The 22,197-nt window shown below is 47.2% G+C and overlaps 1 protein-coding gene across 1 annotated transcript in view; it reads left to right on the plus strand.

Moving 5' to 3' along the window:
- The first annotated feature begins 6,048 nt into the window (after window positions 1-6,048).
- Window positions 6,049-22,197, plus strand: part of NFATC4 (nuclear factor of activated T cells 4) — a 32,644-nt gene continuing 16,495 nt past the window's right edge. The window contains exons 1-3 of the mRNA XM_054993231.1: window positions 6,049-6,152; window positions 12,974-13,958; window positions 20,961-21,123. Coding sequence (XP_054849206.1) covers window positions 6,056-6,152; window positions 12,974-13,958; window positions 20,961-21,123 — 1,245 coding nt within the window. The 5' untranslated portion in view covers window positions 6,049-6,055. The remainder of the gene's footprint in view (window positions 6,153-12,973; window positions 13,959-20,960; window positions 21,124-22,197) is intronic.

Raw genomic sequence — 22,197 nt, forward strand, 5'->3', positions numbered from 1 at the left:
GGTCCCCAAATCCTACCTTGCTCAGGCTCCACCTTCAAATCCCCAGGAATGTTACAACATGGGAGTCGGCAACCATAAACTCCCCACGACTTTGGGGCAGCCGCTCTCAGCCTGCCCTATCTTACAAGTTTGTTCTGAGGATAGAAAGGAAGAAGTGCTGAATATGTATACGGCTCTGAGCTCCCAAGGAGGGGGGGGATTAAAAACAGGAGAGGGGAAATGCAGTTTAAAAGATGCAATTTCGTTGCATGGCCATCTTAAAAGACCTGAAATGGCTCTGGGGAGACACTATTTGCCCCACTGGGAAGGCTTCCGTGTACCAATGCAAGTTGCGTATAGCAACTCCCCAGGGTCATTTCATATCAGGAAAATGGGGGGACACTTAAGCCAGACCCTGGAGAAGTTGATGTCAATTGGGGAGCTATGAATTTAGAGACTGGTGCAAGGGAAAATTGTACTTTGTCTTTTTGGCTCAGTTAAAAGAATTGGTGAGACAGAATGGGAAATTCACAACCCCCTCTAGAAACAACATGTGCACCACTGGGGAAAGTTTCAGAGGATGCTCTTTATTTGGGCTGAGAGCCAAGCTACAAGTGACACCTGATGCAGGTTGGGCACTTGTCAGCTTCGCTCAAGTTTTGATGGGAAATGTAGGCATCCTGGTCTTGCAGCTGTAATGGAGAGCCAAGCTGTAAAACCAGGACGCCTACATTTCCCATCAATACTTGAGGGAAGCTGACAAGTGTCCAACCTGTGTCAGGCGTCACTTGTAGCTTGGCTCTCACTTTCTTTTCCTTTTTCCTTTCCTGCCCTGTGGTGGAAGCCCCAAGATTGCTTGCATAAGAAAAATGCAAAGAGGAGGGAAGGAAAGAATTTCAGAGTTTCTGTGTCTGGCTGCTGGGAATGTTGGCTTTTATAGGAAAACCAGACAGATGTTGGCCTCTAAAACAGACATTGAAATTTGGGGAGGGCCAGCCAATGGGTTGGCTGGGCCAGGAGGCTGAAAAGGGGGTTGACCCTCCAAGCGAATCTTATAATGCATCTCTCCTCCTCCCGAGTCCAGCTTAGCTCAGCTTCCAGGGAAAGATTTAGAAATAGCCTGGCATTTGGACTCTGTAACTCCGCCTGCTAAAAGACGGATGGTTTTGATTAAGTTAATGAAAGGGGGACAGCGAGAGGCGAAGCGTGCTAAGGAAGGCCTGGGCAGCTTCTCTGTTTTGCAAACTCCATATGCGTCAGACTCCCTCGTGGGTTATGGAAATGGGGAAGCAAAAGAATGTTAACCCCTTGGAGTCTGGGCTTCTACGGGATGGTGTGTGGCTTGGGGGCTGGCAGCAGAACTCTGTATGGAGGGGAAGGTGGAAGTTTGGTGCAGGGATAAGAGGAGGGAAAGGGTGGATTTGCTAACACCTTGTGGGATGTTTGGAGAGTCAAATCCAGTTTGACATCTCTCTCTCTCTGGCCCGTTTTATCCACATCAGAGGCTTAACATGAAGCAAATAAAGATCATCTCCAGCTCTAGAACCAGTTTTGAGTGTCAGCGGTTACATCTGAGAACAGTGTTATATTTTATTAAAAGAATGGTGTTGCCTCTGGGCATGTACAAAGTGCACAGAACTTGCCATAGCCTCCCCAAAAAGTGTGACTTCCAGATTGGGTTTATCCCAGGCAAACCCTGAAGTCTGCAGTTGCTACCAAGACCTGAAGGTTTTCGGAATGGTTTGCTAACGTTCAAAGCCATTTAGAAAGCAGACTGTGGCCAGAGAGCCTTTGGGACCAGCTTCAATGACATTTTTATTCCACTTCCCTCCAAGGAGCCCAGGATGGCATGCACATTATCTCTTCTCCAGTTTATCCTTCCAGGAATCCTGTGAAGCAGGTCAGACGGAGAGAAGGCTGCAGCCGAGGATGTTTTTTATGGATGAGGATTCGAATACAAGTCTGTCCCCCAAACCCTAATCTGACTTTTGAGACTGCATGCAAATTGCCTTCTCCTGTCCTGGAAGTGGAAATAACAAGTGGATCCCCAGTCCATTTTGGGACTGTGGTGTAATAAGGGTTGTCAAACTCCAGGCAGGCCCTGGAGATCTTCTGAAATGCCTTCAGAGATCAATTCCCTTATAGAAAATGGTTGCTTTGGTGGAATCTATGGCCTTATATACCCACCTGAGGTTCCTTCTCTCTTCAAACTCGACCCTCCCCAGTTTCTGCCCCCTAGTCTCCAGGAATTTCCCTACTTGGAGCTGGCAACTCTAAGTTAAATCGGTTCACCAGCATTCTTTCCCTCTAGCCCTCCACTCTGCCCAGCAGCCCTGCATGAGGATTTCAGTATACAGAATTGCCCTATGAAAAACTTGTTTGTAAAGCCCACAGACCAACCGGGGGAAGTCCTTTTTCAGGAAGAAGCTACTTTGCAGCCCAACTCCAGAGGAAAGCGTCTCAGAGTTCCTCGGATAATGTCAGCAGTGTAACATCTTAATTGGTCTATCCCTTTGGCTTTGCAGGACAGGTCGATGTGTGCTCAAGGACGTGATGAAAGAACATTAGTGTCCCTTAATAACTGGAGATATTTACCTTAAATGACTTGGACATCTGATTATATGTGACGCTGATTACAGCTTGTGACAAAGGCAAAGGAACATTAAAACAAGAATAAGGCAAGACAGGTGAGTTTCGTAGGACTGGATGAAACCTGGCAAGAGGAGGAAAAACTGAGGTGGTTCGAGCTGCCTCAAGCAGGATTATGGAAAGGATTCACAAAAATCCTCTTCAATAAAATTAATAAATAAATGAGCATTTGACCTATTTGGAGCTGGATGAAGAGAAGTTTGGTTGCCGTGTTCTCTTACTCAATATGCTCTGTTTGGATCTTTGTAAATAAAAGAGTGTATTGACTTATTTTATTTTACAAAATTTATGCACGCCCGTTCTGCCCTCATAAAGGCCACCCACTGTTCAATCCTAAACAGAGTTACTCCGGTCTAAGCCCATTGATTTCTTAGCCTTAGGGCCAAGCTACAAGTGACAAATGGCACTTGAATGGCAAGTGGATCGAGTGGAGAGAGCAAGTGGAGGGCAAGTGAACAAGGAGGAATACACTTGCCGTTCAAGTGTCATTTGTCACGTGTAGTTTGGTCCTTAGACTGGAGTAAATCTTTTTAGAATTGCACTTTAAGGCAGCTAACAAATTAAAACATTGGCTGTTGTGGGTTTTCCGGGCTGTATTGCCGTGGTCTTGGCATTGTAGTTCCTGACGTTTCGCCAGCAGCTGTGGCTAGCATCTTCAGAGGTGTAGCACCAAAAGACAGAGATCTCTCAGTGTCACAGTGTGGAAAAGATGTAGGTCATTTGTATCTACTCAGGAGGGGTGGGGTTGAGCTGAGTCATCCTGTAAGAGTTTCCCAGGGTGTGGAATGCTAATGGCGGGAGGCTTCACTGTATCCTGAGGAGGTTCTTTTGCATATGGATTGGTGCTTGATGTGCTAATCTTCTCTGCAGGGCTATTGTCGGGGATAGAATGTTTTGTTAGCCTGGTGTTTTTCAGAACTGGAAACCATGCTCTGTTCATTCTTAAGGTTTCTTCTTTCCTGTTGAAGTTTTGCTTATGCTTGTGAATTTCAATGGCTTCCCTGTGCAGTCTGACAAAGTAGTTGGAAGTGTTGTCCAGTATTTTGGTGTCCTGGAATAAGATACTGTGCCCTGTTTGAGTTAGGCTGTGTTCAGCCACTGCTGATTTTTCAGGTTGTCCAAGTCTGCAGTGTCTTTCATGTTCTTTTATTCTTGTCTGGATGCTACGCTTTGTGGTCCCGATGTAAACTTGTCCACAGCTGCAAGGTATACGGTATACTCCTGCAGAGGTGAGGGGGTCTCTACCGTATACCTTGCAGCTGTGGACAAGTTTACATCGGGACCACAAAGCGTAGCATCCAGACAAGAATAAAAGAACATGAAAGACACTGCAGACTTGGACAACCTGAAAAATCAGCAGTGGCTGAACATAGCCTAACTCAAACAGGGCACAGTATCTTATTCTAGGACACCAAAATACTGGACAACACTTCCAACTACTTTGTCAGACTGCACAGGGAAGCCATTGAAATTCACAAGCATAAGCAAAACTTCAACAGGAAAGAAGAAACCTTAAGAATGAACAGAGCATGGTTTCCAGTTCTAAAAACACCAGGCTAACAAAACATTCTATCCCCGACAATAGCCCTGCAGAGAAGATTAGCACATCAAGCACCAATCCATATGCAAAAGAACCTCCTCAGGATACAGTGAAGCCTCCCGCCATTAGCATTCCACACCCTGGGAAACTCTTACAGGATGACTCAGCTCAACCCCACCCCTCCTGAGTAGATACAAATGACCTACATCTTTTCCACACTGTGACACTGAGAGATCTCTGTCTTTTGGTGATACACCTCTGAAGATGCCAGCCACAGCTGCTGGCGAAACGTCAGGAACTACAATGCCAAGACCACGGCAATACAGCCCGGAAAACCCACAACAGCCATCGTTCTCCGGCCGTGAAAGCCTTCGACAATACAAATTAAAACATTCATAATGTTTGCTGGTTTTGGACTTCAACCAGGATTACCAGATCTGGTAATCTAAAGTTTGGGGATGTGTGGAGAAACCTTAGAGTGGAGCCTGGCGGGGCAGTGGGTTAGAAGCAGAGTATCCACTCTGCATGCCAAGGTTCTAGGTTCAATCCCAGGCACCTCCATTTCAAACAATTTCAGGTTGCGTGGAAAGCCCCCCCCCCCCTCTGAGGGTACTGCAGCCGGTCAGGATACAGAACATTGGGTTCAAATGCACCCATGGTGGGAGACAGACAAATTCCTTGGAGGAGAATCATGAAGCTTGCTAGATCCCCAAATGCCCTTGCCCTTCGCTGTTCCTGGCAGTTGGCAGGAAACAAAATAAAAACAATAGTTTAGGACAACCCAGCATCACCTAGGCAGGCTTTCAAAAATAAAGTTATTTTAGAGAATGTTGATCCTTTTGTTGTTGTTGGTTTTAAAGCATACACACAGCAAAACATAAAGACGGTTAAAAGAAACAGTAAAACTAGTTAATAAATTACTTCTGCCCCGTTGACAGTCCGGGCTAGAGGTGAGTATAACTTCCAGTTATTCAGAATCCACACATCCATCTTTCTTTCTTTCTTTCTTTCTTTCTTTCTTTCTTTCTTTCTTTCTTTCTTTCTTTCTTTCTTTCTTTCTTTCTTGCTTGCTTGCTTGCTTGCTTGCTTGCTTGCTTGCTTGCTTGCTTGCTTGAGAATTAGCTTCTGGAAGCATGGGATATCCCATTGGGCTACTGCTTGGGAAATGCCAGAATTTCACCTTCTGGTTTTTTTTTAAACATTTTTTCCCTTCTGTACATTTGTTGGGTTCCTCAGCCACACCACACCTTCTTGCCCTAAATGGGAGCGTGCGTAAATCCATGCATTAACATGGCTTGCGCGTAACAATTATTCATGCAATATTATTGCTTTTCCTAATAACAGCACAGAGTCACTATTACGCACTCCATTTCTTCTCTGCGCCTTTAAGAGCCTGCCTGGGCGTGCCCAGCCCTCCATAACAGACAGACAAACGAAGGCGGGTCTCCTTGGGCTGACTTCCAATGGGCTCCAGGTAGAATGGTCCATCTGGTAAGATGCGGAGGGAGAAGAGCGGCCGAGCTTCCTTCCGAGGGGTGGGAGGAGAAATAGAACCGTCCAAGTCTCTTTTTTTCGCAATGGGTGTGTCTTATTGTGACACGGGGCGTGGTTTGGGTTTTTCCAACAGCCAATCAGCAGGGAGAGGGGGATTGGGAGGGGGTGCGTTTAGAGGAGAGGGAAAAGTTTGTTTGGGAAAGTTTCTGTTTTTTTAAACTATTAAAGAGAGGGGGGAAAGTGGACGACAGAAAGAGGCATTGAGTTGGGAGGAATCAGGGGAGAATTCCCCCCACGTTTTGCCCTTCATCCTGGAATAAGTGGCTAAGAGATTTTTTAGGGGGAGAGGGAATCTCCCCCCACCCAACTAGGCTGCCTCCACCCACCTCCAAAATGGGGGCTTCGAACTGTGAAGATGAAGATTTGGAATTTAAGCTGATTTTTGGAGAAGAGGAGAAAGAACCCCCTGCTATGGGGGTCCCCTTGGAAGGTGAGGCTTTATTTTGGAAGAGGGGGCATTATTTTGATTGGGACAAGGGCTCTGCTTGATCAGATTCTACAAGAGGAGATGAAGAAGTCGCTTTTTAGCCTCTGTGTGTGATATAGCTGTAAAAGCGTTTCCTTTTTAGGATGATGGGAAGGAGATGACATGGGTGATTTCCCCCTCCTGCGGGGCTTGTGTCTGGGGGGTGGGGCGTGGAGGTCTGCCCATGTCAAAGGAATTGCAACGTTGATTGTGAAATCAGCAAAAAGGGTTAATAAGCATATTTGCCAAAAAAAAAAAAATCAACACCACGGTTTGGATGGGTGTCTTGTTTCATCCCACGGGTGCATGGGAGAAAGATGGAGATTGTCTGAGACGGGTGCTTTTACCAAAGTTTGTGTTTGCAAACTTTTGGAGCACATGGCTCTCCATACAGAAGACATATTGTAGCTTTTGATCTCGCAGGACTGATAACTCTCTTTATTTTGTGTATAAGTATTTTTTATTTATAAAAAAGAAAGCGCGGGTGCAATGTGTCAGAGCAATGAGCTAGAAAACCCCAAGCTCTAATCACAGCTCTGAATTTGCTTGAGGCGAGCTGCCATCTCCTAGCCCTGGCGTTATGGTTTGTTAAAAAGAAAGTGGCCTGCCTTGCAGGTCTGTTGTGAGGTTGCATGTGAATGAAGAGCTTTGAGTAAAGAGGGGAGGAAATGCTCTTCTCCAACTCGTAAGATGATTCCGTGCCCTGCTATTTTGGCTATAAACGGGTCCGGAGAACCAGAATTGAACTTAAGGTAGAGTGCATTTGGCTTTGCCTGTGACTGGCCTCAGGTGATGCAACGTGCAACCGAAAATTGCCTCTGGCAATTCTAGTCCATGACATTTTATACAGGACTAAAGACTTAATAGAATTACAGGGTTGGAAGGGACCTCTAGGGTCATCTAGTCCAACCTCCTGCAAAATGCAGTAAATTCCCAAATACTCGCCCCCCCCCCCCGACACACACACAGTGACCCTTACTCCATGCCCAGAAGATGGGAAAACTCCCATCAGGATCCCTAGCCAAACTGGCCTGGGGGAAATTGCTACCTGACCCCAAAGTGGTGATTGGCATTACCCTGGGCATGTAAGAAGGGCCATGAGAACTAAGCACTGATATAACCTTTCCTGCCCTCCCTCTCATGATCTTCCTAGATTCACAGAATCAGCATTGCTGTCAGATGGTCATCTAGCGTCTGCTTAAAAACCTCCAAAGAAGGTTGTTCATCTTTAAGATGCCTCAGGTCTCTTATTTGTTTTAAATCCCAAGTCCCTACACAGTCAAAACTGGATTTTGGTCAAGTGCGCACCAGTATCATGAGGCTAGCTAAAAGGCTTGTGGTTGGCTAAAGTTTATGGTATCAAAACACATGGGTGATGGGGTGGGCTCTCGGGACAACTGATACTATGTTTTTAAAGACATGAGGTATTTCTTGAGGACTAGCACCACAGTCATAATTTTTTTTTTGTTTCACATCAGTTTTGACCATCCAAATCATCTCTCTTTTCTCACATCTCTTTTGGGCAGTCATTTTCATTCTAATTTTTCCCCTCTTCCCCCAAAGCTGAACCCCACCTCCTGAAAATAATCCCATTAATTCAGAACGACTTCCAAAGAGACAATCTGTTGGAGAAAAGTAACCTTTGAAACACTAACCTTTCTGGGGACACAGGCTTCCGTGAGTCAAAGCCTGTTTTCTCAGAAGTGGCCCCCTCAGTAAAGCTTAAAGCGCAAAAGGCCGCATCTGGTGTTCCAAGTCTGGCTTTTCCAAAATAGAAAAGTGTGGTTTGCATGACATGCACACTTGAAAAATAGGAAGTGGGGAGGGGGGGGCTATATTTTTCTGGTGTGATCTGGTTTATGACTCCAACCCCATCTTGGGATGTGCAATGGGGATGTTCATGGCGCACTGGCTGGAGAGGGGGCGATGTTCTTCTGGACGCAAACTTATGGCCAGGATAGATCCAAATGCTGGCAGGGACCGATTCTTGGAGGGAGCTGGCAGACCAGCGTGAGCCGCCCCAGAGACGAAGGTAGGAAACTCGGTTCTTTTCCAGAGAGAAAGGTCAAACCGTCTCTGGGCAGGCGGTGTCTGATTCAAATGAAATCCAGATGGGCCCGGAAAGGGCCTCAGGATCCCACTGAACCCAGCCCCTCCAGACTGAGCCCAGCCCCTCCAGACTGGCCTCCATCCAAGATCTTGCATCCTTGGTGGAGGGGGCGGGAAGGCATGGCGGCAAAGAGGGGGAATGTCTCTCGCCTGCCCCTCACATACGGTTTCAACTATCTCCCTTACAACAGCGCAATTTTCCCTTTCGTCCTTGGCCCAGGCCCCGTTTCCTTGGCAACGGGGGTCCCTGCCAGTGGAGCCTGGGGCTTTGGGAAATGGCCCTTTAATTGGGTTCAGATGGCGGCCCCTCCTCGACAGCTGCCCCCCCATCCCAATCCTAGGCTTGTCTCTGGCCCACAAAACAGGGTGGAGGCCCAGAGCGGGTTTGGCCAAGTTCAGAGGAAGCTTTTCGAGTCCCTTTTTGCTTGCCAAAACCTTCCCAAACCCTTAAGCCAGTGGGGAAAGCTTGCAGTCTTCCACCTGGCAGAGGCTGTGAATGGAACCAGAGTGCGGGACGGAGCATGGGGGCTGGATGTTAGGCCCCTTCCTCCCTGCAGAGCCAAGAATGTACAAGCCCTTACTGGATCCAGTCATCCTGCTTCTGACAGCAGCTTACTTGACTTTCTTTGATTTCTTCATTGTGTTTTTATTACTTTACTTCATTTATACCCTGCCTGTCTCCCCAGTGGCGACCCAAAGCATTTATCCTCACAACAACCCTGTGAGGTAGGTTAGTCTGGAAACGTGTGACTCGCCCAAGGTCACCCAGAGTGGAAATTCGGACCTGGGTCTCTCAGATCCTAGTCCAGTATTCTAACTGCTACACCACACTAGCTCTACACCACACTAGCAGCATATGTCTCCCCTCCTCTGTTTTTCCTGACAGCAACGCTGTGAGGTAGAGGTTAGGAAGAAAGAGTGTGGCTGGCCTAAAGTCAGTCAGTGAACTTCACAGGTGAAGGGTGGATTTGAACTCAGGCCTCTCCAATGCTAGCCCTCTAACCATTATACGCATGGGCCCTAACCATAGTTTAAAGCTCACAAGAAGGGCCCTGAAGTCAATAATCCTGTCCTGTTGTTCACCCCCTCCCACAGTGCCTGCTACTCAGATATACTGTCTCTGAACATGGAGGTTCTATTTTAGCCAGGAGGGGTTTCGTTTTGCTATGGGTTACTCAGATTTGTTTTCCACAGTTTCACTCTCCCCAAAAAGGATAGGTTAGGGGAGTAAATTGCAAAGAAGTTGAGGATAGTGTTAAACCCTCACAAAATGAATCCACGAAAAAAAGTGAATTGACCATGGTGAAATTAAACCCTGTGGGTGGGGGAGAAGGGAATATGTGTACTGTACACTTTTTGGGATTCTTCCTTTTCAGCCAGGGGGTATCAAAATCTGCTTCTACCATGAACTGAGGAGTTGCAGGCGAGTTGCTGGCCCTCTGCTTCACCTCCTCTTTTGCAACATAGAATGAACAACTGTAGGCCTAGCTCTCAAGGTTGTTGTACAGATAATGGAGCAAATTGATGCGAAACGCCTTGTGCTTTTAAGAGCACCCTATAAGTCTTAAGATATGACTATCTGGAGTTTTCGTCAGATTCCTTTCTGGCCCACCACCCTTCTTCTCCATCCTAACATCTGGGTTTGCCAGTTTCTCATAATTCTTCCTTGCTAGCATGCATTCTGTGTTTTCTTGCCCCCAAAGTAGGGCAAATTATGGATGCTCCTTGACACTTGGTGGCGAGATCTGAAAAGTCTAGTGTCTTGCAGGAACATAGGGTTGACACTAGGGGGAGCAGCGAGTCAGGGGGCAATCCAAGCTGTGGCAGGGTGGGCGTCGCCACTTGGGCGCCTGGGACCACCCCCTGCTGAGAGAGCAGATGGTGAAAAGGGGGTAGAGAAACAGGACATTAAATTAGAAGCAGGCCTTGGGGTGGCGGCTGGTAGAGCAAGGGAGGGGAATGGAACAAATTGACTTTCATCTCTCTCTCTCCCTCTTTGTTTAATGTGTTGGTCCAAATATTTGTTTTTTCTAGGCGAAAGAATCTTGTCTTTATTTACTTTATTTTTATTTTGCTGCTGGTGACTTTTCAAACCAACTATTTTAAACCCATCAGATGGGGCTTGGATTCTCAGATCTATTTCTTTGGATGGGCAGAATTGTCACGGGCGGAAGAAAGGCATGACGTTGGATCATTTCAGGATTCCTTATGTGTAATTGTGAACTGATTCCCTTTTCTTACACCTCTGGTTTTTTTAACCTGGTGATCTCTGGTTCTGTGATGGAATGGCTGGCGGGTCCTCCATGGTTTAATAGATCCAAGCTCTGCTGGACACTGGAAAGGGAAAGAAGAGATAGAAAGCAAAGAAGCCGTCCACCACTAGACAGTCCCAATCAGCCAATACTGATCCCTATTTTTTCTTGCCATGGACCAAGCATTTTGTCGTTTTCCATTTTTTTAAATCATTCAAATACAATATAAAATGCAACAGCACGTTTACACAAAAGAAAGTGCTGAAAGGACTAGAAACTTGGCATGTTTCAAAATGAAGTACGTAAGATGCCAAATCAGCTCACTATCTCTTTAAAAGTATGGTGCACAACTTTATTGTGCTCTCCAAGCTGAGAATCCCTAGCAAAGTTGAAAAAACAGCTTGTTTCTTATTCTTTCCACATGCTGTTAATTCCTAGCATAGGTATGTGGGAGCAGGAGAACTACTAGAGCTTTTTGTGGACTAGTAACGATTTATTTTTAAGGTTGTGTTGCGGACCACTGAGTTGCTAAGTGACCCATCATGGAAAGTTGCTACTTATAATTATCCTTTGATGGCGAAAGAAGGATGGAGACAAATGGAGCAAAGTAGAGGATAAGCTGATCGTGCCAAGCCAAGACAACAGAATTTGGCACATTCTGATGGGTTTTGTTGAATATTGATGCTGCAAAAATGTCATGTTAATGTGTTATCTACCGTCAACAATTCTGTCACATGTCCAATAAAATGCGTGTTCATTCTTGGTTCTGTAGAATGTGACGTGCCCTATATACGGTAGTCATGAAGGCCTCGTGTTGAAGTTCCATATCTTTCATAAATGCAGAGTGTGGTATGCAGAAATTAACAGAAATGCAGCCAGACTGAATCAGACCAAAAGTCCATATAGTCCAACATCCTGTTAAACACCAGGGGCCCCTGGAAGGCGTAGGAGTTGGGGCATGGAAGTCAGAGGTTCCCCTGGTGTTATCCCCCAGAGCTGCGTCAGAACGTGGAGGTTGAGTTTAGTTATTTTTTCAGTGTTGTAGGCGGGTAATTTTGGACACTGCTCTGTATGTCCTCTGAGGTCTTTGTTAATGTCAGACATTCTGGGAACTACGTTTCCCAGAATGCACTGTGGGAAGGAGATAGAGGAATAAACATCCAGGTGACCTAAATGAAGTTTGTCCATCTCTAGCTAGGGGATGCTGAGCTGTGGTGACTGATACCCCAAGTCTGACGACTCGTGGTTTGCTATTTCTTCCTTCTGTCAGATGCTAACTTAGAAACAAGGCCTTCCTTGCAGCGGCTCCGAAAACGATTACTAAGACCACATCTTTACTAAGCTGTTCTCTTCCCCCCCCCCCTCCTCAAGTAGGCATTTGAACAATGCAGTGATTTGTGTGAGTGCGCGTGGAGATTCGGCCTCTTTATCTGCAGGACTAACTAAGCAGGGTGGCTTTGCCATTCGCAAAAGCAAAATGTAGGCCATCCACAGGCAAGGTAGGGGTCCCAACCAGGAATTCCCTGGTATGCATAAAAATAGGAGTTTTATAAGTTAAAAAAAACTTCTCAAATGATGTCTGATGAGGACTGATTTTGCTGCTGGAGATAGGGAATGTCAAGAGGAGCTCAGCACTGGTTAAAGGGAGAAGCAACAGCAGAGAAAGGTGATGAATTCTGGGCCGCTCGAGTTCCTGGAAGTGAAGGGGGAAATGTCTCAAATAATTTATTCTACTCCCCCACCCCAAAACTGTTCAATTCCACCAGGCTAGCCATTCCCCCGGTTGGAGCGGGGGATCCCCCCCCGCACCAGGCTCTTCCCACCGCTACTCAGATGGCCAGTGGGGGGGGGGGAGAATGGTAGGAAATGGTGGAGGGATACCTAATGCACTAACATCACTGCCCTGCACCTGGAAGTGATGTCAGTGCTTTGCCAGGGGAAGCTGGGGATGCTCTGGTACTTGAGCAAAACTCTATGGTTAAAACTTCCCCATTGACTTAGTAGTAATAATAACAACAACATTCGATTTATATACTGCCCTTCAGGACAACTTAATGCCCACTCAGAGTGTTTACAAAGTATGTCATTATTATCCCCCAAACAAAACACCCTGTGAGGTGGGTGGGGATGAGAGAGCTCTGAGAGAGCTGTGACTGGCCCAACGTCACCCAGCTGGCTTCAAATGGTGGAAGAGGGAATCAAACCCAACTCTCCAGATTAGAGTCCCACACTCTTAACCACTGCACCAAACTGGCTGTCCCCACCCACTGGCGATGCTAGATTCCACACAGCCCCTTAGATTCTTTTCCAGCAGTGTGTTTGTTTTATTGTATTTATATGATGGATTTGCTATTAAAGTTTCAAGATCATAGTTAATAAATATTTTCCGTGAATCAATAAAATGAAATGGTGTCTTCTTTCCAGATCTAGACGCTGACAACCTCCCTGTCTATTGCTCGCTTCCGTTGGGGGACCCCCCTCCCTACGCTTCTCCTCTGGGCATCCCGTGCCCACTGCATCCTGGGGGAGGCCGAGCTGGCATGCACTCTCCCCCTCCTCGCCCTGCCGACTTGGATGGAGACACTTTTGAGAGTCAGCCGGCACGACGTGTGCGCCTAGGAGGCTCTCGGGTGCTAGAGTGCCCAAGTATACAGATCACTACCATTTCTCCGGGACGACGGACTGAGGAAGATGACTGGGACTCTTCACCACGTGACTATCTCCTCCTAGAGGCCTTTGGTGGTTACCGCGAGGCACCACCAGCTTCCGGCTTCTTTACGCCTAGCCCTGCCAGCAGCGGTAGTGTCTCCCCATGGAGCTTTTTTTCGGATGATGAGGCGCCCGCTGGGGACGATGTGGAACACGAACTGAATGAGGCTGCGGCCCGGTTTGCCCTCACTTCCCCCTTGGGTTCCCCACGGGGGTCCCCCAAGCCGTGGTCGTCTGCTGATGAGTCGTGGCCAGTTTATGGCTCCAGTTATTCTCCAAGCCGGGGGACAGAGGATGGATGGCTGCTTCTGGGCCCACGGCCGGCTTCTCCCTGCGGCAAACGGCGGTATTCCAGCTCTGAAACACACTCTTCTGCATCCCCGTGCCTGTCTCGGCGGGGGAGTCTTGGCGAGGAGGCCCCGGGGGAATCCGTGGAGGCAAGTGGTGATGTGGCCCCCTTTAACTGTACTGGAACCCGGCCAGCAGAGAGCATTCCCCAAAAAGCCCGGAAGACCTCAACAGAGCAGACCGTGGCACTGACCCGGAAAGAGGAAGGGAGCTGCAACGGAGATGATGGGAGCAGTACCCCAGGGGGCTTTGGGCTCAGCGTGGCACGTAAAGAAGGGATGGATTACCTGGCCGTACCTTCTCCGTTAGCTTGGTCTAAAGCTCGTATTGGAGGCCACAGTCCTATATTCAGGTAAATGAAGATCGGGGCACTCCCAGTAGAGAGCAGCAATACTTGCTTCTGATTTCTCCTTAGGAATGTAGAAACCGCCATTGTGGCTCTGAACAATTATCTTTTTTAGCTGAGTCTGTTTAGGGTTCGTACATGCATAGGCACAGACTTGCCAACTGGCAGGGGACATACTGGTGGGGGAGGGGCTCACCAGAGATGAACTGATGACCCTCCTAGGTGCATGGGGAGTGATGTCAGTGCACTGGCCGCTCCTCTACCTCTTTTCTTCCTGCTGGCCAGCTGAGTGGCAGCGGGATGGGCCCTCTGACAGCAGAGGGCCCCCCACCATGAACAACATGCTTACATATGCGTGAGAGTTAGGTGGAAGAAGGTTGGAACTCTGTCTTCCCGTTACAATTTGATTCTACTCTATGTGTGAATCAGGCCATGGGGCTGAACATCACGTCACATGTAGCTGCGTTATAGCAACTAGTGGGAATTCTGGGAGGTTTGGGACATGGGGCAGGGGTGCTATCAAGCCAACAGTGTAATGTCACACTTGTAGAAAACCCAGAAGTGAGCTTAGGCTTCTCTAGGAATCATGGGAAGCTCTATGGTTAAAAAAAGCCTACTGATTCCTAGAGAAGACTGATGTCACAATGACAGCTCTACAGTTTCCTTCCTTCCTTCTCCCACCATAGTGGGAGACCTGGCAACTCCGAGTTTCCTGATCCTCTTTTATCTGTTTTTTAAAGTCATAACGCAGCCCCTGGATCTGTGATATATAGGGGAGAACACTTCATAAATTCATCAGCCTTGCTTTGCTTCTTTCCTGAGTTGCTTTTGGACCCATGTGGGGATATGTTACAGGTCTTCCAAAATTTTCTGCAGTGGCCATAAATACCACTTGGTGGGGAAAACTGTTTGCCCCCCCTAGCTTTGAGCTGATTTTAGAGATCTTCCCCCTCCATGGCCTGCTTTGTAAAGAGGCACAGATTTTGTGGGGCAGCAACCTCCCATCTTGCCACCGTGATGCCAATTGCTGATCCCCTCCTTTGCCTGCTCCCCTGGCCTCCTTTCTTTGCTGCTTAAAGCAGTTCTTTAAACCACACATGCCAGTTCCAAATTCTCTTGAGATTCCTTCCTCCAGAAATGGTGGTCAAACTCCTGCACAGGGAAGGAATCTGGAGAGGGTTTGGGGAATGGTGTGATTGTTTTACAGATCTGACTGTAAAGAGAACAGGGGCAGCAAAAAGCTGAGGAGAGTTATCTTTTCTAGTTCTTGGGTGGGCATGGTGGCACTGGTGGTGAAGCACCAGGCTGGCAGGAGCAGCAAAACACTTTCACCCACGATGATCTTACAGCCACCATCTCAGGGAGCACCTGTATGTGGCCATTGAGGCATGCACCCCAGCTCTGGACTTCTTGGGACCTAAGCCTTTGTATACACAGAATGCAGATTGGTGCGGTATCTTCCCATAAAATAATGAGACCATTATATTTAAAGGGTTGACTTTTTAAATACAATGGATAGATTGATGGCAAGATACAAAGGAAATTTAAAAGGCAGTTGACAATCATGCTGGCTGTGGTGCTACATCACTTCCGGTAAAAGACCCAAAGTGATGTAGGGTACCTCTAGGAATCTCTGGAGAAAATCTACTGTAAAACCATAGAGTTTCATTCAATTCCTAGAGCTATCCTGCCTCACGTCTGGGTTTTTACAGAAGTGATATAACATTGCATATGTTGATGTCAATTCCCCCCCCATTGCTGGTCAGAGCTAGGGGTAGAAGACCCTTGCCCCTACCTGAGGAATGGGAACCCTAGGGTTGCAGAAAAATGTGCAATGTTTATGGATAACATTTGAGAAGGAAGGCTAGAAAATAGAGGGAAAGAGAATGAAAGATAGTACAAGGAGGCAGAATCATGCAGCAGAGCTGGACAAAAAAGGGGGCTAAAAGGAGCCAGAGAACCAGGGCATCTAGAGATGGGCCGTGGGAAAGACAAAAAGATGCTCCATGGCTGGAGCCAGGAGATGTGTGAGAGCAACGTGGAAGAGGAGCATATGGGGCATGGGAGTGCGATTAAGAAAAAGGGAGAAGTTAGTTTATAGCTACCAATCTTGAAGAGTGCATGCTAGAGACCAAGGTAGGTTAGAGGGAACAACCTGACCTGTTTCGTGGGTACAAGATCTTGTATACCGAATTCCCTATCTTGGGCGGGCGGGGGGGGGGGGATAGCAGAAAATATCCTCGTGACACTGGAGTCAGATTAAAATATCTTATTTGCTCGCTTCAGGATTCAAGAAATTTGTTTCCTGATATTTGTTTGTGTCAAAAAGCTATCTGTGGTCAGGAGATACCGGGATTAACTAAAACATGGTGGTAGAGAGCGCCATCAAGTCATAGCTGACGTATGGCAATCCCTGCTGGGGTTTTCATGGCAAGCGCCTAGCAGAGGTAGTTTGCCATTGCCCACCTCCACAACCCTGCCTCCATTGGAGGTTTCCCATCCAATTACTAACCAAGGATGACCCTGCTAAGCTTCCAAGATCAGACAAGATCAGGCTCGCCTGGGCTATCCAGGTCAGGTCAACGAAAACATAATGACCGAATATTTGCTTATGGCTGAATTGTTGCCCTTCTAATTAACTCAGGAAGGTGACCAGCTGGCTCTCTTTGAGGCGACTTAAGACTTGAAGAGATTTTCTTTTGTGGTTACAAACACTGACTGGCGTTACAAAGCTGGAATTTTGAATGATCTTAGCAAGTCAACGTTGTTTACTTTTAGGATGAACTTTCTAGTGCAAGGGTGCCTCGCTTTACATTTTAATTCATTTTCCTTTGTGAGGCTCAGAGTTTGATCCATGCTTCTTCTTCCCCTGGCTTCTTGGGCTCTGTCCTTTAAGTCTAAAGTTAAGAGGGATGCCATTAGCAGCTCCTTTTTCTACGTTCAGGGGCAACCCGAGGCCCTGGGCAACTACAGTGGTGCTGGCCGTAACAGCCACTCTGCCTCCACAATATGAAGTATGTCTCAATGGCAGGTATGATTTGTTTTGATTTGGACAGGTTTACATATTTACATATTTACATATTTATGGCATAGTCGCATTTAAACTGCGTAAACAATAGAACATGCTATTGGGTCACGTCATTCCCTCTCCCTCTTTCTTTCTTTCTTTCTTTCTTTCTTTCTTTCTTTCTTTCTTTCTTTCTTTCTTTCTTTCTTTCTTTCTTTCTTTCTTTCTTTCTTTCTTTCTTTCTTTCTTTCTTTCTTTCTTTCTTTTCCTTCCTTCCTTCCTTCCTTCCTTCCTTCCTTCCTTCCTTCCTTCCTTCCTTCCTTCCTTCCTTCCTTTAATTGGGGCAAGAAAGTGGAGAGATGAACACTAGAGTGATACAGTGTTTGGAAAGCTCCCTAAAACAGCCTAGCTAGTAAAAAACACAAAGGCTGCTAGGTGTCAAATGTGTCATATAGCCTATTTGCCCGTGTAAAGCTATATTTATACAGGTCCAGCCAGAAAGAAAGAAAGGTGAGTAACCCCACTGTTTCTCTCCTGCAAGTTTATCCAGTTGTTTTCATGTGTAGCCAGAACTTACTCCATAGGTGAACAGGAAATTGGCTGTTTAACAGCCTCCCTTTAAGAGCAGCTGAAACTAGGAAATGCTGGGGTTGTTCAGTGAGAAGGGAACGGGGAGGATGAAGATATGGAAGGGTTAAACCTTGAAACGTTTCCTGCCCTTTGCTACCTTTGAACTGGAAATGCCGAGGACTGAGGACTGCAGCTTAGACCCACGTAGACAGGTCCAGCTAGATGGACTGTAGCGCTTTCCCACAAAGGACACCACTTGGCTGCCTTCTCTTCCTTTTGCATTCTGCTACCTCACACATGCATAAAAATGCATATGTGGGCTCTCTCTTTCTCTGTCTCTCTCACACACATCAGTTACCTATCTCTATCTCTGGGGGTCCATGTCAGCAGGACTAAAGGGATTATAAGATTACCAATCTTCAAGTGGGGTTTGGAGATATCCTGAAATTATAATGGATCTCCGGATTACATAGATCAGTTCCCTTGGAGAAAACAGCAGCTTTGGAGGGTGGACTCTATGGCATTATACCTAGTTGAGGTCCTTTCCCTCCACAAACCCTGCGGTCTGTAGGCTCCACCCCCAAATCTCCAGGAATTTCCCAACTCGGGCTTGGCAACCCTAAAAGAGACCCAGAGAACGTCATTGCTCCACTCCCTCCAGTATTTTTCTAGCCAGGAAATGGGAGATCACCTCACCCTTTCCGTAATTCGGGCTGCCTTCTTCTATCACCTCCTCAGGAAGTGGGAGAATGTCCCACAGGCCCCTGCAATGACGTCACAATTATCCTGATGGAAGAGTTGCCCGGAAGCAGAGGAGTTGCCTCCCCCAGACATCCTCCCCTATCAGGAAGAGAGAGACCATCCTAGGGGTCCCGTTGACGTTACAGGAGCCTCCGGGGCAGCCTCCCGTTCCCTAGTGGGAGTAGATGGGCCAAGGTCTTTGGTCCCTTGGTGGGCCCTGGGCCTTGGCAGATGGCCTGCTGATAGGCTTACCATCAGCTCCCCTTGAGATTCCACTTGCTGCTTTTGAGATCTTGGAATGAGACTGTGAGAGGAATTGAAGGAGCAGTGCTGTGATCATGCCTCCCATTGGTTACCAAGCTCCAGGCGGTGGCTGGAGATCTCCTGGAATTACAACTGATATCCAGGCCACAGACATCAGTTCCCCCGGAGAAAATGGCTGCTTTGGGGGATGGACTCCATGGCATTATACCTCGCTGAGGTCTCACTCCTCCTCAAACCCTGCCCTCTCCAGGCTCTACCACAGAAATAATAATAATATAATAATGACATATACCACCCTTCAGGATGACTAAACACCCATTCAGAGCAGTTTAAAAAGTATGTCATTATTATCCCTACAACAAAACACCCCGTGAGGTGGGTGGGGCTGAGAGCGGTCTAAGAGAGCTGTGGCTGACCCAAGGTCACCCAGCTGGCATCAAGTGGAGGAATCAAACCCAGCTCTCCAGATTAGAGTCCCGCGCTCTTAACCACTACACCAAACTGGCTCTCAAACTGGAATTTCCCATCCTAGAGCTGGCAACCTACTTTGGACCAGCTTCTTTGCCTGCTCTTCTCTCCTGCCTATTGTACCGAGAGGGACTCCAGGCAGGCAGGAAAAAAGGTGGCCCAGGCTCCTGTGGGAACAGCAGGAGGCTTGGTTGCTTCATACATCTCTTCCAAGCTCTTAAAGAGATGGATTCTCTGAAGAAGCATCTGGGGCACTTTAGTCTAACATTCATAGCAATCTTTTATTCTTTTCCCCCCACGCAGTCAATTTTCCCAGCTATCACTCCCTTTCGTTTAGCATGATGCTCTATCCAAATGTGCCAGCCCTATCCAGAGACTGGAGGCGGGGTGGGGGGGAGCCCTGGATTTCATCCTCCCGCCTTAACCCAGCCAGTCAGATTTTGCCAGCTGCTCCGTAAGCTCTTTGGTCTGCCTGCCAGAGGTTCTGTTGTTTAAAAACAAGTTGTCAAGCCAGACCAGGCAGAAAGGCTAGTGTCTCCAGTTACACATCCCAGACCCCAGCTCTGCCTGCATGCTGGGGGTGGTGGAGAGGGAGGCAGGAGCGGGCATAAACATCCCGCAGCTCCTTCCCTGTTAAGGTAAGCGGTTGGTTCAGAAGTATTTCTCTTGCCCTGTGGGCCATCTCTGTGCTTTGTGAGTTTAGAGCAGTGTTTGCACACAGACACACAAAATGCATACCATAATTCCAAAATCCATAGTCTGCAACAGCCCTCCACCTTTAGCCCAGTTTGTTTATATAATGAAATATCTTGAATAAAAAAGCCTTATCAGACTGCAAAGCAAACTGGTCCTCCATTAGATTGCTTCTTTGATAACTTTGAGGGGGTGGAGGTGGGGTTATATGCCTGTAGTTTTCCCTAGGGGCAATATTGGCAGTTAAGCTTTGGAAGAGCTGAGCTGCCAAACTGAGCAACTGGGGAATTTTTCACACCTCTGTGAGATGGAGGAAGGGTGCGTTGCAAAATCTGAGTTCTTTCGTCAAACTTCTTTTGAGAATTTGGATCCTCTGTGAGTGAACTAAAGGATGTCCCCAAAGATTTTAAAATTGTAATAGGAAATGAACAGCTAGACTCCTGAACAACTGCCTGGTATGAAAATGCATTTCATTTTTTAGTAGAAAAGAGAAAGAGTCTAGTAGCACCTATAAGATTAACAAAATTTGTGGTAGCGTATGATGTCTGTGTGTACTTGTGCAAGTTTCCTCACAAGGTTGATGGATTTCCATTCTGTACGGATCAATAGTTAGTCTTAGAGGTGCTTCTAGACTCTTGCTTTTTTCTGTTGCTACAGACAGACTTAACATGGCTACCCATCTTGATCTATTTCATTTATTAATAGCTACTCTCCTATGGTGTGTAAAAATAGGATCCAGGTGATTAGGCATGGAAGTTTTCTTTAGTTTTTAAAGGAAAGTACTCACTTTTTCTGCTTTCAAGATGTGAGGATGCCACAAACATCTGTCACTGCGGTCTAGGAAGCAGGTTTCCTGGCTGATAACTTTTCTAGACTTGGGCACAGTTCAAATGTGGCAACGTGGGTTGCCTCAACATGAACCGGCCTGTGGGGAGGGGATCCTGAAGATGCAGGATAAAACCACGTTGCATAGAAAAATTTGTGGCATCTCTAGTTCAGCGTAAATCCAGGGTCTGAACAAAGCTGTTGCTGTCAAGGACGGAGCTTCTGTGTCCGTGATTGCTCTTTGGAAGAGGGGACCCTAGCAGGTGTAGTGTGTCATAACACAGTACTGCAGGGATATGAAAACCTGCATATTTGCCGCAACTATTAAAAAATGTATGGCTCGCTCCTGCCTGGTCAGCTTGGCAGGAGATGTGGTTGGGAGTCTGACAAACTTTTATTTTTTAAATTAAAATTAAATATCCTTCTTTCCCTTCTTCCAGGTCCTCTGCTCTTCCGCCTCTAGACTGGCCTCTTCCCAGTCAATATGAGCAGTATGAACTGAAGATTGAAGTGCAGCCTCGAACTCACCACCGAGCCCATTACGAGACTGAAGGCAGCAGGGGTGCAGTAAAAGCTGCGCCAGGAGGGCATCCTGTGGTGAAGGTAGTATATCATCCGAGCTGGTGCAGGACTGGGGTTAAGAGTAGACATGGGCACGAACAGCATTACGTACAGAAAAAAACCACAAACAGCCCGATCTGCTGTTCGCGAGCAAGCTGTTTGTGAGGCTCCATCCTAAACGAGCAGGTGGTCATTAAAAGCCTTGTTCGTTCAGCAAGCCAGACAGTCTGGCGCCTGCTGCTATCAATCCCCTTAGCAACCAGAGGGAGGGAGGGACTGAACTCTGTCTGAACTCCTTCTGGCTTTCCTTCTGGCTTTAACCCTTCAAAGTATTTCCAGCGGAGAGTCCCGTTTTTGCCACTGTGAAGAGAAAATGACAGCCAACGGGGAGACCCGTGGATCATGCCTTTCCTGGGGTGCAATCTCTCTGAAACTTGGGGGGGGGGGGTCTTCAGAGGACAGTGAGGACTAGGTCCCCTGCAAATTTGGTGGGTATTGGACATGGGGAAGGTCAGTTTGTGCGATGTTTAAAGGGCCCTGCTCCTTGCACATGGCAGGAAAGAGCCCTTTAAACTATCAGCTGGCCTGCCAGCTGATAGTTTAAAAGGACCTTTAAAGGGCCAGGTAAGTGGGTTTGAGGGGAGGGGGGCTGTGGGGGGGTTGGGGTGGGAGTGGTTCTGGCCCCCACGAACAACGAACATGTCCGGGAACAGTCCATGTTCGTCCATGTTTGTTGCTCGTTGTTCGTGGATGGCACAGAACGACGAACAGGGTGTTTGGGGTTTTTTTTTCCGTTCATGCCCATGTCTAGTTAAGAGTGCTCATTTTCCCAGTTCCCATTTGCCCCCAGCAGTCTACTGGCAAAGCGATTTTCTGCAAGCCACTGCTCTTGCCACAGAGCGTTGGAATTGCACATACAAATTTGCCTGTTTGCTCCCTAGAACTGCTGGTTAAAAGAATTTTAGACGTCAAGTTTTGGGAATGACCATACTGAGCTGTGGCCAAAGTTAGAGTAGATAATACAGAGATTGACGGATCAGTGGTCTAAATTAACATGAGTAAGGTTACCACCCTTGAGGTGGGCCTGGAGTTATCCTGGAGTGACAACATCTCTGG

Source organism: Eublepharis macularius, chromosome 12 (assembly GCF_028583425.1).
Source record: "Eublepharis macularius isolate TG4126 chromosome 12, MPM_Emac_v1.0, whole genome shotgun sequence".
Classification (NCBI taxonomy): domain Eukaryota; kingdom Metazoa; phylum Chordata; class Lepidosauria; order Squamata; family Eublepharidae; genus Eublepharis; species Eublepharis macularius.